The sequence below is a fragment of the Erpetoichthys calabaricus genome, chromosome 3, assembly GCF_900747795.2.
Source record: "Erpetoichthys calabaricus chromosome 3, fErpCal1.3, whole genome shotgun sequence".
Classification (NCBI taxonomy): Eukaryota; Metazoa; Chordata; class Cladistia; order Polypteriformes; family Polypteridae; genus Erpetoichthys; species Erpetoichthys calabaricus.
Genome location: NC_041396.2, coordinates 155,812,507 through 155,831,481, shown reverse-complemented (window position 1 = coordinate 155,831,481; position 18,975 = coordinate 155,812,507). Strand labels below are relative to the sequence as shown.

The 18,975-nt window shown below is 39.2% G+C and overlaps 1 protein-coding gene across 1 annotated transcript in view; it reads right to left on the bottom strand.

The window, feature by feature from the left end:
* Nucleotides 1-18,975, bottom strand: part of arid1b (AT rich interactive domain 1B (SWI1-like)) — a 708,988-nt gene that overhangs the window by 275,928 nt on the left and 414,085 nt on the right. Inside the window, 1 exon segment of the mRNA XM_028797431.2 lies at nt 11,082-11,325. Coding sequence (XP_028653264.2) covers nt 11,082-11,325 — 244 coding nt within the window.

Sequence of the window (18,975 nt, the reverse complement as noted above, 5' to 3'; positions counted from 1 at the left end):
CTTAGTACAACTTCTAGCAACAGAAGAAGTGAGTTGGAGTTGCTGAGGTTCATGAATGACACTGATGTGATGCAAGTTCCATTTGCATGTGAAACTCCATTGGCATTTCAATAACTTTTACTAGGGACTTTTTGGCTACTGGATGTGTACAAAAGAGGAACATACACAAATTGAATTAACCTCTCTGAAGAAAAATTTGAAACAGTAAATTGATTGGTAATTGAGGTTGCACGAATGTTTCACTGTTTTACAGTTTAAAATAATCACCAACATTTTTCAAATGATGATGAGAACAGGTGCTCGGCATTTTATGCAACCGCACCAGAAAAGAGTTCACTATTCCTCATGCTTGGGTTACATCCAGGCAAATTGTTTGAGCTATTGAAAATGGATGTTTTAAGGCAAATTACATTGAAGAATAAGTTTGCTGAATTCCAAAGACATTGGTAAAGGGGAGCAGAGTTGTTTCTTGCAAACCCCAAGACAGGCTTTTTTTAAAAGTATTTTCTTTCATGTTATTATGGAATTTTTGAATGAATCATTAATTACCATGTTGTTTTACATGGTATTTTGTGTTTATTTCTTTTCCTGGAAGTCTCCTTGTTGTTTTGGCAATTGGGTTCTAATTCTGTCACGTCACCAACATTAACGCAGGGCATGATGTCATTAGGGTTCCTCCACTCTCCCCCTTGGTGAATTGAACACGATCATCACAGTGGGGATCAGCTATGACCCACTACAGTTATAAACAACTACAATTCGCGACCCATGACCAATCCAGTGGTTGAGAAAAACTACTCTATATAGTTATAGTACCTTCAGTATCTTTCTTCAGTATCTTTCTACTATAGTTATAGTACCTTCAGTATCTTCTTCAGTATCTTTCAGTGGATTGAAGAAACACTTGAAAAATCTTCCTTAGTGTCAGTTAGCAAGAAATATACTTATTAGTGTCATTTTGGTGTTGATGCATTGTTTGTTTTGCTTCCCCCTTTCCTCCCCTGATTTTTCTGGTGTTGACCTGTGCCGGTTTTTCAAACCTTGTCGTTATTATATTAGCTTCATCAACTGATCATTTTCTGTCATAATGATTCAGGACATTTACAATCTATCCTTAACAAAGATGGTTTGCAAGACACAGATACAGGTAAAATACACAAACTCCACAAAGACAATGACTGAGCTAGTATGAAATCCCAGTTGCCTGAAAGTTGAGCTGGCATCTCTAACCTGCCCAATACAATTTAGGGTCACGGAAGGGCTGAAGCCTATTCATATTCCCCTGGGCTCAAGGCAAGAGCCGAGATTCACACATTCCCACACTTACTCTCCCAAGGGGGAGAGTACGGGGGTCTTCCCAGACTGTCTTAAGACTGCGGTAGTTAAACCCCTACTTAAGAAAAATAATCTCGACCCCTCTTCTCTTGAAAATTATAGACCCATCTCTAACCTGCCTTTCTTAAGTAAAATTCTAGAGAAGGCAGTCATTATGCAGTTAAATGAGCACCTCAATAAACATGCTATTCTTGATAAATTTCAGTCAGGTTTTAGAACAAATCACAGCACAGAAACTGCACTCGTTAAAGTAGTAAATGACTTGCGGGTAAATGCAGACAGAGGCCATTTATCTGTTCTCATCCTCTTAGATTTGAGTGCCGCATTTGACACTATTGATCATAATATTCTTAAGAATCGCCTTAGTCAATGGGTGGGCCTCTCTGGCAGTGTCTTAAACTGGTTTGAATCCTACCTGGCAGGGAGAAAATTCTTTGTTAGTTGTGGTAATTATAACTCAAAGACACATGATATTCTATATGGTGTTCCACAAGGCTCTATCCTGGGTCCGCTGCTCTTCTCAATCTACATGCTTCCATTAGGTCAGATTATCTCGGGACATAACGTGAGCTACCACAGCTATGCTGATGACACACAGCTGTATTTATCAATAGCACCTGATGACCCCAAATCTCTTGATTCGCTAACACAATGTCTAACCTGTATCTCAGAATGGATGAATAGTAACTTTCTCAAATTAAATAAAGAAAAAACCGAAATCTTAGTGATTGGCAATAATGGATACAATGAGGCTATTAGAAATAAACTGGATGCATTAGGATTAAAAGTCAAATCGGAGGTAAAAAGCTTAGGGGTAACCGTTGATTGTAATCTGAATTTTAAATCGCATATTAATAAAATCACTAGGACAGCATTTTTTCACCTAAGGAACATAGCAAAAGTTAGACCTCTTATATCATCGAAAGATGCAGAGAAATTAGTTCATGCGTTTGTCTTTAGTCGGCTTGATTACTGTAATGCACTCCTCTCAGGACTACCCAAAAAAGACATCAATCGTTTGCAGTTAGTGCAGAATGCAGCTGCTAGAATCCTTACCAGGAAAAGAAAATCCGAACACATTTCTCCAGTTTTGATGTCACTACACTGGTTACCTGTGTCATTCAGAATTGACTTTAAAATTCTGCTTATGGTTTATAAAGCTTTAAATAATCTCGCCCCGTCTTATATATCGGAATGTCTGACACCTTATATTCCAAATCGCAACCTCAGATCCTCAACTGAGTGTCTCCTTAGAATTCCAAGAGCAAAACTTAAAAGAAGTGGTGAGGCGGCCTTCTGCTGTTATGCACCTAAAATCTGGAATAGCCTGCCAGTAGGAATTCGTCAGGCTAATACAGTGGAGCACTTTAAAAAACTACTGAAAACACATTACTTTAACATGGCCTTCTCATAACTTCACTGTAATTTAATCTTGACACTCTGTATATCCAATTCATTATAATAACTATTCATTCAAAATTTGTACTAACCCCTACTCTCTCTTCTGTTTTCTTTTCCGGTGTCCTATTGGTGGTGGCTTGTGCCACCACCATCTACCCAAAGCACCATGATGTTCCAACAATGATGGATGGATTAAAAGCCAGAAGTCTGTATAACCATCAGCATCAAGTGACTCCGTGAGAACCCTAACTACAAAGAGGACTATTTCATTTATGTTAGGTAGAATGCCCAAAGGGGACTGGGCGGTCTCGTGGCCTGGAACCCCTACAGATTTTATTTTTTTCTCCAGCCTTCTGGAGTTTTTTTTTGTTTTTTCTGTCCACCCTGGCCATCGGACCTTACTCCTTTCTATGTTAACTAATGTTGTCTTATTTTAATTTCTTATTTGTCTTTTATTCTTCTTTTCTTCATTATGTAAAGCACTTTGAGCTACTTTTTGTATGAAAATGTGCTATATAAATAAATGTTGTTGTTGTTGTTGTACATGAGGCGATATTAAATTACCAGGTACACTAAGCTCTTAGTATTTGGGCGTATGGGAGAAAAATGAGATTGTTCACAGACAGCAATCAGGAAAAGACATTTGTGAGGCAGTAACACCACCGCGCCACTTGGTGTGCTCATTTACACAAATTTCAGTTAATTTACACCTACCTCCATTTTCTGGAGTAGTGGGCTTGTGTAAACAGAGTAGTGCATTTGTGGCAAGAACACTCTTGCAAAGCTGCCTTGGAAAGCATAAAGTAGTCCAAAGAATCAGTGACATACCCTACAGATTTGTTTCTCTCTCTGTTATAAACATATTTAACATGTGATCCTTACTAGAATCACTCGATCATTCCCATTCAGGTAATTCTAAACTATATGAACAAGAAAATATGCCAAAGGAAGAAAATATGCCAAAGGAGATGAAGTCATTGCTCTGATATTAGAGGATTTAAAAAGCCCAGGGAAAATTACTCATGACAAAACATTACCTGCCACGACCATCACTTGGGCTGACAGAGCACTGCGACCAAATGGTAATGGGCCATTAAAAAGCTACGGAAATGAAGTCTGTCGTCTTATTGATGGAGGGCTTTTGATTCAGCCTCGTCAAATGATGAAAAAGTTAAGTCAACATTTATCATTTCTGCATTCGGGAGAAACAGGTAGGTTGTGACCAGAGGCACTCCTCCTTAAATGAAATGAAGATAACTCATTCCACAGAGATTTATTTTGCCTTGCAGTTCACTGTTTGGTCAATTAGATATCTGCCGTGATACAGGCATGTAATATCTTTTCAATGATAGTTCATGAGTTTTTAATATCAGCTGACAGCTAGCAGTGATGTACTGAATGTCAGTTCCATTGAGCTGCATTCACCTTTTATGTCATTGTAAAATATCTGACAAGTTCCATTGTGCTCCATCACCGTTACTTGGATTAAGCCAGTTTGAAAATGGATGGATCGATGGAAGTCTCATTGTACACACAAAAGTTCGATTAGATATCTACTGTCTTAAAAGCTAAATGTGATAAAAGCCTTGTTAATGCTTTATTCTACTTAGAATCTCAGTCTTCTTGAAGAAATCAGTCAAACTGAGCAGAGTATTCCAAAGAGATTGTCACTTCAAATCCACCTGCGAAACATTTTCCGAAAGGCTGCCAAAGTGACTCTAACAAAGGAAACAAATTATGTCAAAAAAAAAAAATACTGTTTATCTCTGTTTTAGGTTGATATTTTTGTGCAGTTTGTTCACACTAGATCACTTTGCTCCAATGAACGTCTGTTTAGCTCGTGTATGCTAGTACATTTAATAACGCCAGATCTGTCTAAAGCACATTAAGGCATATGTTTAATCTAAAATCAGTACCTTGCTGAAAAACCCAGAGGCCGTCATTTTCCTTTAATGAATTTATTTTCTATTTTGTCATTTTATTCTATTTAATTTTTAGAGCAGGGATGGCCATCTAAATGCATAGACATTTTTTTTTACTGATGATGGATACCCTAGAGGTATGTATATTGTTTCTTTATGATTCTTGGATTTCTGAGCAGAAATGCAAGATACGAGTGTTTGAAGTCTGCAGAAGTGTGCCACAAGTTTACCGATGGCAGGGTGATATATAACAGCCAGATGTATCCCTGTTCTCCATATGTGATATAGGCAGGGAAGAACCGTCTGATAATTCAGAGCAGCTGTTCAAAGGTAACCTTAGCTGTTGGTGTGCCGCATTGATATTACAGGTTCTTGAAATTTTGGCAGTCGATATTAGATGATGTTCTTTGTGTTATGTCTCATTGCTCATCATGAACATCCACATTGCCATCGTGTTTTTATTCCAGTTCTGAAACCTTATGGGATGCTCATGAGCAGACACCCAACACACACACATCCAAAAAACCTACTCTCATTACCTTATCTAGGAATAATCAGAGAAGACCACCATCCAGACACAAGAGGTTTATTACAAAATGTAACATCCATCCATCCATTATCCAAGCCGCTATATCCTAACACAGGGTCACGGGGGTCTGCTGGAGCCAATACAGGGTGCAAGGCAGAAACAAATCCCGGGCAGGCCGCCAGCCCACCGCAGCAAAATGTAACAGGGGATGTCAAAAGAATGAACAATACCGTTTAAATTAAAAAAAGCAATAAAGCCTATGGCCCATTATGCAGAATAAAGTAGCCACATCTGTCTCATACACTCCTTTTTCATTTACCATCGTTTCTCTCTTTAAAGCTGGCTTTGTCTTTAACCTCTTTTACTCCTCCAAACAATGTTGGTTCCTGCTTTGCACGTTATGCTTTTGAGACAGGGTCCATCCCCCTTGATTCTGACTTGAATTAACCAGGTTTGAAGATGAATAGAAGGATGGATTAATAAAAATTCAAATGACAATGCTAGTACCCCCACTACTAATTTGTTTAGCTTAACATTGAGACAAGGCTGCAGTGTAGCACCACTGCTTCACAAATCCAGCATGCTGGGTCAGATCATGTGCTTGATTGTTGCCTGTGTGTATTTTCTCCGTGTTTTCCTGCATTAACTTCAGTTTTCCAATCAATATCATCAAAGAAGGGGATTTTAGGTTACCTGGCAATTCCAAATTAGCCCTGTGTGAAAGTCAGTGTTTGAAGGCTGGTTCCTGACGTCAGAGCTGCTGGGACAGGCTTAGCATAAAATTATATCTATCTACATATCCATCCATCCATCATATAGTGCCTTAAACTATCTATCTATCTATCTATCTATCTATCTATCTATCTATCTATCTATCTATCTATCTATCTATCTATCTATCTATCTATCTATCTATCTATCTATCTATCTATCTATCTATCTATCTATCTATCTATCTATCTATCTATCTATCTATCTATCTATCCTGTGACTCTGTAGTGGATTAAGTGGGTTTGAAAATGTTATGTTGTGTTAATACAGACAGAGACAGCACGGCCCTTAAAGTGCCTACTGATAGATTTGAATCCACAGAGAAGTTTGTTCTGGTTGTCTGAATAGCTACTTTAACTGGATTATGGTCTCAATGTATTACACACTGCAATGAAATCGTAAAATAAATAAATGATCTGTGTTCTCCAACCACAAAAACTGGAAAAAAAGCACATTTATCTCTTGAAATTGGAGCACTCTATAAAGACAAAAATCTGAATAACACAGGGAGCTTGTCTCTTCTCAGCATCCTGTTTCTAACTAATGGTAAATAATGATGTGCTTTTCAAATAGTTTCCAACACTGAAAATATTTTAGTTGTAATTCTCTCTTGGAAACTTTTTGAAAAGGAAAAAAGTCCCCAACTTGCTGAACTGGAATCTTTAAATTCTTGTATTCTCATAAAAGCAACATGAAAAGAGTTGAATTGTGAAATACTAACTATTGACACTGTATGTCATTAACTGTTGCTGATCAAAGTGTATTCAGTCATTAATCATTCTGATGAATGTTTGCTTCCTCCTCTCTAAACTGTACAGTGGTTTGGCATGCAGTTTGAAAAAAAAAACGACGTAAGATCACCTTTTTGTAATTTCTAACATTTCTAGCTGCAGTGAGGCTGAAAAAAAGAGAGCTTGCTGCAGCCGGGAGCCCAGTTGGCCACTAGAGATGAGAGTTCTTTTCTAGTTTAACTGGCTAAGGTGGCTGCACTCTAAATCAAGCGGCTCCTGGGGCCTCATATATAAAAATTTGCTTGAATCTGAACAGGAAAATATGCACACACCAAAAAAACCTCAGATTTATAAAAACTGGCATATTCACTTCTCTATGCAATTTACCCTTTATATATCACAATTACCTTGTAAATATATGCATATATATGGAGCATGCTAATCAATCTTATATATATGCGGTCAGGATGCTGCCGAACTTTGTTGGCTGGTACAACAGCCTCCCACCGGAACCCTTGAGACACAAGTACCTGCATTCAAAAATATCTGTCTGTGCTCCACAACTGACAGTCCAAGATCAAGCGTGGCATTATAGCGTCTCTCTTCTTCGCTCTGCGGGTCTGGGAAAGGCATATGTCACCAGTGTCTCCTGGCACATATAATGACGTGATTGCTGTTACAATGAATAGTACAGACCAAATGAAATAGTTACCAATAAGCCATTCACCACGTACAGCACTGTGAAGTCTTTATCCCTCAAAATAAAAAAATCACAGGTTGACCCAGGAGACTGAGCCATGATGTTTGTCAGTCTTATGTTGGCATCACAGATGACTTCTGTCTTAATGAAAAGTCACTGCCCATGGTTAACACAAGCACCTTCATTCTCGCTAGGTGCCCTTATCACAATTTAAGTGCAGAAGTGCAGTAAATTGATTTGATTATGTTAGGACACTGCTGAAAATTGCCATTTTATGTTTTGGCAAAAATGTCTTTGTTTTCTGAATGTATGTCCACACCAAACAATAATGGGATGTAGTGCCTCATCAGTTGGTTAATGGCTTCCAGCATAGCAGGCAGGAGTGAAGCTTGACTGAGATACTCCTGACTTGCCTACCAGTTCCTTGATAAATAAAAACAGGAAGCCAATATAAACTGATGAGAAGCAAAAACATTTCTTCAGTGTAAATACACAGCATTGGCCCTCTTTAAAGGGAACAAAAATATAGTCTGTACAGTAATCCCTCCTCCATCGCGGGGGTTGCGTTCCAGAGCCACCCGCGAAATAGGAAAATCCGCGAAGTAGAAACCATATGTTTATATGGTTATTTTTAGAATGTCATGCTTGGGTCACAGATTTGCGCAGAAACACAGGAGGTTGTAGAGAGACAGGAACGTTATTCAAACACTGCAAACAAACATTTGTCTCTTTTTCAAAAGTTTAAACTGTGCTCCATGACAAGACAGAGATGACAGTTCAGTCTCACAATTAAAAGAATGCAAACATATCTTCCTTTTCAAAGGAGTGCAAAGCAAGCAGTCAAAAAAAAAAATCAATAGGGCTTTTTGGCTTTTAAGTATGCGAAGCACCGCCGGTACAAAGCTGTTGAAGGCGGCAGCTCACACCCCCTCTGTCAGGAGCAGGAAGAGAGAGAGAGAGAGATAGAGAGAGACAGAGAGAGACAGATAAAAAAAATCAATACGTGCCCTTTGAGCTTTTAAGTATGCGAAGCTCCGTGCAGCATGTCCTTCAGGAAGCAGCTGCACACAGCCCCCCTGCTCACACCCCCCTACGTCAGCGCAAGAGAGAGAGAGAGAGAGAGAGAGAGAAAGTAAGCTGGATAGCTTCTCAGCCATCTGCCAATAGCGTCCCTTGTATGAAATCAACTGGGCAAACCAACTGAGGAAGCATGTACCAGAAATTAAAAGACCTATTGTCCGCAGAAACCCGCGAAGCAGCGAAAAATCCGCGATATATATTTAAATATGCTTACATATAAAATCCGCGATGGAGTGAAGCCGCGAAAGGCGAAGCGCGATATAGCGAGGGATCACTGTACACCTTAATTATCACTTTTGAGGTGTAATTTGTTTGTCACGTCAACACACACTACAATAACGGCTCAGTGTTATGAATAATTATATGTGTAAGTCATCAATTAGCTGGTTTGCTTACATTTCTCTAATTGACGTATCTTCATTTCCCAGTTTCTCCAAAATGATGGGTAAGTTACCATAAATATGCGCCTGTTCCCATGTCAAGTTTTCTTTTATAAATCCTGATGTTTGCGTGGGAAGTTATGTACGCACATTTCCAGCCTCTTTTATGTGCGTATGCAAGCTTTATAAATGAGGCCCCTGATGAGAATGAAGAATTGAGAGTGGCACTGCTCTGGTGATCTAGCAGGTGGAATTCTTCAAAACAGCCCAAGAGTTAAGCAGAAGCAACATGCATACTGCTTCACTTCTTTGTAAAATACGGGTTCTATCAGCATACTCAGGCCAAAGGGATGGGTAGAAAGCATGGTTCTGTATAGGCATTTTTTGAATTAACACTTTCAAGGTGGATGTCGACTTTTGTCAAAAGGAATTAACTGTAAATGGTGACAAAACCCACCGTTATGTTTTAGTTGGACTCTTTTTGCTAGAAAGCTTCATTGGTTTGACCAAGTTTCCCTGCACTTGCGTGAGTAGCGAGGAGCAAACAATGGCAAAAATGGCATTGACATCTGGTGAGAACAAATGCACAAAGCAAAAATACTCCATGGACAATGTTCTGGATATTAGACTATGTCAGACTATGATTTTGATACAAGAGATTCAAAACAAATGTGAGGTACCAGCATCAGCTGATCGAGGTGGTGGACAGGTTTGTGTAGCTGACGCACCTACGGTAACGTTCACCTGGAAGAACTGCCATTTATAGTGACAACAGGTATAAACCATATTGTGATGCTCTGTGACCGAGACTGCCGCCCCCTGCCACACAAAGACAGCCCAGCAGCAAGCCCGCCACACATTTCTGGTGAACAACACGCAGCAAGAGACGTTATATGTTGATTTCTGTGTGAAAAACATTGCTTTGTATGCTTTTCAGGAAATTGTATTTTTTGGAAAAAATATTCAGCCCTCAAAGACTTAACATGCATTATCCTTTAGAAGAAGGCCTGTGTAAAAATATTGATTTTCCAATTAATTGTTATTTTTCATTTAAACTATTTGATATTGATTCTTAAACACTCAAAATCGATCTAATGGATCTCTGTCCTTCTCTACTACTATATGTAGAAATTTACTTATCTTTGTTTTTGGCGTCCAATCCAGTAGATGTCGCTAAATCGCCTATTAAGGCTTTCTACCAAAAGAGAATGTTACTACTTGTACTTTGCACAAATCGGTGTGTCCTCCTTACCTGAAATCAGCTTCTTCACCACTAAACAAAGATAACCAAAAATCTACATATAGTACTTTGCACAAAAGCCAAGCAGTCTCAATAGATTGTTACTATAACACAAACGTTGTTCAAACACTTTCGAAACAACAGATAAAACCTGAAAAAGGGAGAAACACTGTTACCAAATTGATTATCCACAGATATTTAGGATTGAGCTAAAGAAAAGTCAGATCTCTTCCTAGAAAGTACGACACAGAACTGGATAGGACACCAGCCCATTGCAGGTGCCACCATTAAACACTCAAGTCACGTCAACCATCACCATCAAAAGGTGAGGGGACAGGGAGCTCCCAGAAGACACTCACAACAAAATATGAAAGCCATGTCTCCCCAAAACGCACCATGAAGGAGTAGTTTATCATTGTCTCTGCATAACAAGCAACTTGTTAATAAGAGAAATAAGCCTTATGTGTCCTACAAAATGGATGGCGGACTCACATTACATCAATCAACATGTATGAGGGGAGCTGAGAAGCCACTGCTTGCTGTACATGTTCCATAAACATTATAGTCTGCAGTCTTAGAATTTCATTGTCAATACAGTTATTTAGAGAAACTTTTTCCTAATAAACTCATTTTCATTTGTGATGCGTTTCAATCTTCTTCTTTTTTTTGCTACAGTAACACATATGCTACATAATTTTAAAAAGTTCATAAACACAAATATTCATTAAATACATTTAAGACACATTGTTGATGAATGGAAATTCTTCCTAAATTACACACACAAATATAAAACTTCACATTTTTTTCTTAGAAAAAAACCTTTAGGGAAACAAATCATGGCTATAACTTATTCTAGGACTCCAGACGATTTACTTGTTGCTCCAAGGCAGGTAGATAATGCGTTTTTTGGCATGAGATCTCTCACTAGCTTGCCTTCAAGGTGTATCATATCCTCTTCAAAGGTCAGATTGAGACTACAAAAATAGACGTACCTGAAACGCTTGCTGGGGAAATGGGCCCCGACCTGGACTGATTACTCCCCACAGGAGAGCCCACTGGAGATGGTGAGGGGCCGCTGCGCATGCTGGAAAGATGTGGTGATGCATGGGGTGAGAATGGAGACTGTGCTGGATTGCTTTGTTCCCCCTGACTGCTTGTGGAGCCAGAGGCACTGACAGCAGAGCTCAGGGTGGCCTCGGTTCCTGTAGGCAAGTCATCAATTGACCCAGACAAGTCCTGAAACAAAAAGAAAGGTGATTAAGAGCTAATGTCTTAGTGAAGAAAAATCAGGTGAAAAAAAGGAGAGTAATCATGTGGAAAAGACGAGATAAACACTGTCCACTGCGGATTGGTATACCTAGAGCTTTCAATTGACTTGGAACACTAAGTGAGGGCCACATGAATGATAGCATCCTCTTTTTTCAATCAAGGTATTATGCACCATGGGACCTGTGATGAATCCTGATTTACACCCAATGCTGTTGGGGCAGGCACTAGCCCAGCACTACTGGAAAAAGTGGGTTGGCAAACGTTACATTACATTACAACATTCTGTTACCAAACAAGAATTATTTTACATAATGATCAAAAGAAACACTAGATGACTAAATTATTAGCATTATATCTAATACTGCTGTTATTTCTCGGGGTATTCTAGTTTTCCGCCCACATCACAAACTTGTGCATGTTAGTTTAATTAGCACCTTCAAACTGGCCTCCTATGGGTGAGTCTGTCTTATAATGGGATGGAATCCCAACCAGCACTTGTTCCTGCTTTGATGCCAGTGTTGCCAAAATAGAAGGTTAGAATAAGTAGGTAAGTAAGTAAAATTACACATGGAAAAAAATAAAGTATACAATGTTCAAAGGCAATTGAGCACACTAACGGATCAAGATTAGAATGAAATAAATTAGAATTAGGGTGGCACAGTGATGCAGCGGTAATGATAGGTCCTCTCTGTGTCGTGTTTTGTATCTTCTTTCCATGTCTATGTGGGTTTCCTCTGGGTGCTCCGATTTCCTCCCATAGTCCAAAGACATGCAAGTTAGGTGAACTGATGATACTAAATGTACTCTACTGTGCGAGTGAGTGTGTGAAGGACTGGAACTCTGTCTTGGATGTCTTACCGACTTGCACTTGAAGCTTTCTGGGATAGGCTCCAGCTTCCCCGTGACTTGGGATAAAACAGGTTTCGAAAATCGATGGGTAGATGGATGAAAGTACAGAATTATGGAAGAGAAAATAAGGTGGCAAGAATGAAACATGAAACCCTGAATCAGTTGCAGAAACAGATAATATTTAACAAATAAATGTCACTGATGGGCTTCCTTAAATACATAAGGTAATCAACAACTGGTCATTAAACAGCCCAAATGTGAAACTAATTTCAGTCTCAGCCCAAGTCAGGCAGCAGACAGCTACATTATGCCATGCATGGACCCCCGCTATGTATTAAAGATGGGTCTCGGTGGGCTTGCAAGGCCAGCTGGGGCCACTAGGTGATGTTTTCTGTATCAGGTCCAAATATAAGCCAGCTGTTGACATGAATGTAATTGTGAGGGACAGGGAGCAACTCTGGAAGTAATTGCAGGCTTGACATTAATAGGACCATCCCACCATAAGGCTGCTAAGCTTAGAGTCAGGCACAGAGGGGCCAAAGGTAGGAAGAGAAGGTACAAAAGGTATTTATGGGGAGTTTGGTTGTGCATTATGGAGGGTAAATGCGCTACAGAACCCAAATAATTAGTAAAGGAAGAAAGGTATGTCCTTGACATACCTATTGGGTATACTTTTCCCTCCATTTTTAAATTATTATTTGCTCATCAGAATAACAATGTCCGTTTATACATTTCTGGTTTCACTAATCCTTACTTTGGGTGTGATTACAGTAAAGATACACCCGGTCACACTATATAAACAACTGGAATGATCATAGGAACCTGCTGTATATCAGGAACGAGCCTTGGAGCACACAGCCACACTCAGTCACACTGAACCAACTTAGATTTGTCTGTAAATCTACAATGTGCGCCATAGGCAAATGGGCAATAACCATGCAAAGCGACAGACAGCTTTATGGATACACGTCTGTGGAACTAACCACAAAAATGGCAAACCAATGAAATGTTGCCATTCAGGCAGCAGTTTGAATAGCTGGTATAGTCGCTGGGTGTAAATACTGGGAAGAGAGGTGAGACCCATGGCGTGCAATTGATATAATGGTAAGTTCTGAACAAGCAAACCTTGCACTCTGTGTGATAAGCCGTAATGTCTCTGAACTCCTCTTCCTCTGCATGAATGACCATTTGAGACAATTGTATTGGGTGCTTAGCATTTGTATTCAAAATACAATGTACATAAAGTGTCACATGAAACGACACTAACAAATATATAGCAGACAACTAACTGATGATGTCACAAAACTACCACAAGGCAAAAGGGGGTTAAGCCAGTCCAGTGAATACAGAAGATCAAAGAAAAGGTGACATGACGGTACAAAGCAGAAGCAGAAAGTCTTTGTCTTTTGATAATTGTGCATCACGTAACGATTGAGGGTTGTTCAGGATGTTTTGCACCAGAATGTTAAGTTTATTGTTTATAATTTGCAGTTGAACTATTTGAACATTCTCATATGATATCCAGATGTATTTGCTATACTACTCAATCTTCAACAGCCTTGTGCCAGAGAGAAACAAGAGCATGCAGCCCTTCTGGCATCATTTTGAGTCCTGATTTCTAACCCTATACTTCACTTTGTTCACTTTGTCTTCACTTTTCAACAGATGGCATCTTTGAGGGCTTCAAAGAACTGCAAATTTAAGGGATCAAGATCTAGGTTGTGAGATAAATGGGGAAGAACAGTCCATGCTGCTTTTCTGATCACTTCCTCTGCCTTCAGTGTGTTGCTGAGTGTTGAGATGTTGAAGGAAAATTTCAGCAACATTTTTTGAGAACAAACTCTTCTTAAATTCTTCTGCAACTTTTTAAGAGTTTCAATGTGCAGATCTAAGCAAGTTAATGATTGCACCATATGGCACTGTGTCTACCAAGATCACCTCTTCTACATCCCAACAAAGTGGCCATGAGCTTCTTTGTTCAGGGGTTAGGAGCATGAACTGTTAGCGCATTGCTGCACCCACCACATGACGAACCAACAGCCAAGGGGTGACACCTCAGCACCACACTAGTTCAGATTGAATGGAACCAGTGTGAGGTTTTTTTTTTTTTTTTATGGTGGCTGGAGCCAATTCTGTCACCAACCCCCAGAGATTCCCTGCAGGTTAGAGGGCCTACATGTAAGGCTGGATACAGATTAACGTCATACTCAGGATGGAGCAATTGCAGGTTAAGGGCCTTGCTCAAGGACATTTACGGGATTCAAACCGGCAACCTTCCAATTGCCAGTGCAAATCCCTAGTCTCAGAGCCACCACCGCCATTCTGTTCAGGGGGTACAAAAATCTTCTTATTCCAAAGGCATTCAACTGACTTTCGTTCAGGTAGTGTGGTTGATTCATGTTTGATTCCCAGTGCCAATCTGTGACAAAACATGTCCATCCTTAGCCTCAGAATGGGAGAGTAAACCTAAACATACCTCATTTTGCACATTTTTCAGACAGACAGTTAGGACTTTGCGGAAACTAATGTGCAACAACTTTTGAATACTCTAAGATAACTGGCACACTTCACATAAAGCACAGATATTTCCTGTTAATTTTGATTTAAAATTCTTTTGAGTAATCAATGTAAATGATTAGATTGAATATTAATTACAAATTACATCCAAAAGAAAATAAATATAACAAGTATAAATAAGGTTGATAAGAATATCACATTTATTTTCAATCCAACGTAATTCAATTCTGAGTCCTAGGCAGCTACTACCTATCTCAGCAGCATCAGGAACATGGCAGTAACCAACCCTTGACCTGCATCAGTCCACTTGAGTGGACACCTATGTTCACACTTACACACTTGCTAATTACCTCACCACACACGTTTTTGAGCATAAGGCAGGAAAACCTGAATATCAAGAGGAAAATATGAATAGGATGGACAATGACTTTGTTCAGGATATGAACTCAGGACTCTGGATTTGTAAGGCAGCAGCACTAAGCCCTGTGCCACCCTTCCATTCTAGGTTCAATTTAAACATACGGACATTAAAAGCACCACATTCAAGAGGTAAAAACACAAATAAAGAAGTTAAAAATGCCCCACTGTGCACCCTGTAGGTGTGACAAGCTGATAATGAATGAAGACAGATTTGTATAAGTGGTTTCCTCAAAGGTATCATTAGTATTACTACGTTTAGGTATGGAGAGAGTCCTGCAGTTTTATTACATAATTTTGTTTTCCTATCCTTTCTTGATAACAGAAGCTTATAATTTTCACAGGCTACTATAATTTGAGATGGATTTTGTTCAAAGCACAGTTTTCAACCACTGAAGTTACATCCTCGCTCTCTGATCCTAAAATGATGAAACATAATTATTTTCACATAATGCGATCTACATGGATTATTACTTCAGGAAGTCAATTCTCCACATATACCACGAGGCAAGGTGACAAGGATCACATATTAATGACCACAGTAGAAGATGGATTGAAGCACAGATACCAATGCTGTACCAGATATTTGGGCTGTCCATTAATACACGGAGGCCAGTTTGTTTTCATCTTTTCAATGATTTTTCTCTCACACTGCAAACAAAATCTTTTGCTGCTACTTTGGATCACAGTGGATGTCTACCAAGTTTTCCGTGTTTTTAGTTTTCTTATTTTTCACAGCAATAGTCACTTTATAATATAAACAAACAGGGAACCACATGGGTTTAATTAATAAGCACCTTTGTTTTGTTCTGCTCATTTTGATGACAAATGGTGCAGGTTGGCATCCAGCAACTTCAATAAACTGAAGGCTCAAAGAAATCTTGGGAACTAAAAATATGTTGTATGTTGATTGTAACAATTGCTTGCCCTGGTGAGGGTCCCAGTAGCAACATGTTAAGTTTGAGAGACAAAGCAAAGTACCCCATGTAAAAGTCTCCCACTAAAGCTAGAGAGCTGACAGATACACTCTTCTAGGTCTGCACTTGGATCTTTTCCCAATGGATTGCCCTGTACACTTCCTGTTGGGGACACCCAGAGGCATCAATGCTGCAAGGCTGAAATTACCTCAATTAAAAGGACATCTTATCATCTGCAAGTCGTGGCTCAAAATTAACTTATTGCTATTAGTCAGGTCTTGAGGTCTAGGCACTGCTTGTTTCTCATGGATTTTCCACATAAATCCAAAGTAGCTATTTATTCATGGATAAAAGCCATGTCAAATGCACGTGCGTACACACAGAAGCAAACATTAAAGCATTCTGCAATGCCAAAAGGAAAGCCACACAGCTGGGTTTCAGTTTTTCATAAAAAGCCTGCAGCTGCACAATGAGATCCGATAACCATAGCTCCCTAATAATTGGGCTGGCATACTGAGTGCTAGGGCTTTTTTATTTTGATTCAGAAATAAAATAATAAAATTACCGGGCAAACAAAATGCTCTTAAAAAAACCTGGTGGATGCTTAGGGGTTGTATGAAGGTGCAGTGGTTAGTGCTGCTGCCTCACAGATGCCATAACCTGGGTTCAAATCCTGCATGTGGAGTTTGCATGTTTCCATCTTTCATTTAATTGGCAATTCCGGACTGACTTATGTGTGTGTGTGTTTGGGTGGGGATTTGGGTTCTTCAATGGACTGGCACCCCATCAAACACTGATTTCTTGCTTTAACACTGGCAGGACATCCTCCAGCCCCTCTACAGTCCTGAATGGGATTAATCAGTCTTGGAAATATTACGTTACATATATGAAACAATGTTTTGGTCAAAAGTGTCTACGCTTCCGTTTTCTAAACTTAGTTTGTCTTAATATGGGGTCACTGATCATTCTCAACCCTGGATGAGATGTTTCTCCATTTCAGAGAGTAGATTAGGATGGCTGACCTCTCAAATTAAGGAATAAGTGACTGTGCCCTGAGTCAGACTGGCATCCCTAACCACAGTTGGTTCGAACTTTGTGCCCAGGGCTGGAGAGAGTACTCCAGCCCCCTCAACTTTTAATTCAAATAAGCAGGTTTAGTAATGGATGAATGGAAGGATGGACTATATTATCATCAAACGATGAATAGATATGATTTTATCTCACAGTACTGAGAGACCTTTTCTCCTCTGAGTATTTTCTACACTCAGTAACAGTGAGTGCCATTACTAAATAAAGTGTGTGTTGAGTGTCACAGAAAAACAGTCCAGAATGATAAAATCTGACCCAAAGAACAAAGATCCAGTAATTTATTGTAAACAGAAATGTACCCTAAAAATGGATTAAGTGCTACTGGTAGGTAGAAATTTAAATAAAATGAGTGAATAATTCTGCCTAAGACATTGCATCCCCTCACTGACTCATTTTCATAAAGTGGCATGTGAAAGCATTAAGTAGACGGGTTTCATGATAAGCCATGACCCTCCATCGAGCATGAAAAGGACAAATTGTAATTGACAGAACAGACCAAAATTGATGTTTTCCTATGGCCAGGATTAAACTATTGAAGCTTTTAGCAGCCAGTGAATAAAACCGGCTATAGATCTGTAAATCTGTGCTGGAGTGGTGTCAGGTGAGCAGGATTACTCTTTATTGCACTTCAAATTGATTTTAGAGTGTTATATACAAGTATAAAAGTACAGTACATTATGAATTATATACAGTGAGTGAACATATTTGTCTCGCAGAGCACCATAAAAAGGGCGAGATAAAACCTAAAGCTGGTAAGGCTGGTAGCAGAGGTCCACCACAGAGGTGAGGTATTTTAACTTAAGAGAAATTCATAACACTACTTTTCTTCACTCAAACGAGTTCACTCATTTTATTTCAAATCTTTCTGTTTTGGCATCCAGGATCTAATTTGGCTAATTTTAGTTCAGTGTTATTGCACATTTCTGATGATTATTATCAGTAATGAACAAGACAGCCAAGTTGTACAGTGCCTATAGTTTTGTGAAAGTGCCCCCTTAAATTAATTTTGTAAGTGATTTCACAGTTACGAAATTATAACTCATTAAAATCTGTCTTTTGGTGTTTTTAAAGGTTTTGGGTTAGAAAGCAAGAAATAGTACTTCCTAAGCGTTATTCTACTCCTGAAACCGTTGTTTGCTTACTCGTCCTCCTGCCAATGTTGGTGCCACTGCCCTGATCTTTCAAAGCTTCTTCTATGCAGCAGCATGTGCTCTAAAATGCCTCCTGCACATTACTATCACCACTGTACTGCTCATTTGGGGTCAGAGGCTCTCTTTTCCTAACTCTATAAGCTGATCCAAGCCAGGATCTTTCAAAAATTTTACCAGCGGCTGTGCACCCAGGCCAATGGATTTTAGAAGTGGAAAAAAAATCCTTTGAAGTGCTTACAGGTAAGTGCTCTCTTGTCATGCCACTTTTCTATGATATGCTCCAGAGAAAATGTTCCTTTTGCACATGGAGTAAAGGTTACCGATCAGATGGAAATTTATGTGCTATTGCCACAGTTTTCATTGGTTGTGAAACACTATTTGTTTTGTGAATTTGTTTGCAATGTGAACCTCTAAATTTTGCTGCAAACTCAATCTTGTCCAAATCTTTTCGCTCAGCACTAGTTATTATAATTAACGGTTTTATTTATGACGTTACCAATGTCCCATCTTGTTGTAAACTTTCTTTATGGTTGTCAGCATTTTGGGTTTGATTTTCATGGCTGCATCTAGTTCTGACAATTATATCCATTAGCAGTCCCATATCCTGGCAGCATCTTTGCATTTGACTGTTTATGTGACAGAGTTTGTGATTGTAGCACAGTGTCACCATTTGGAAT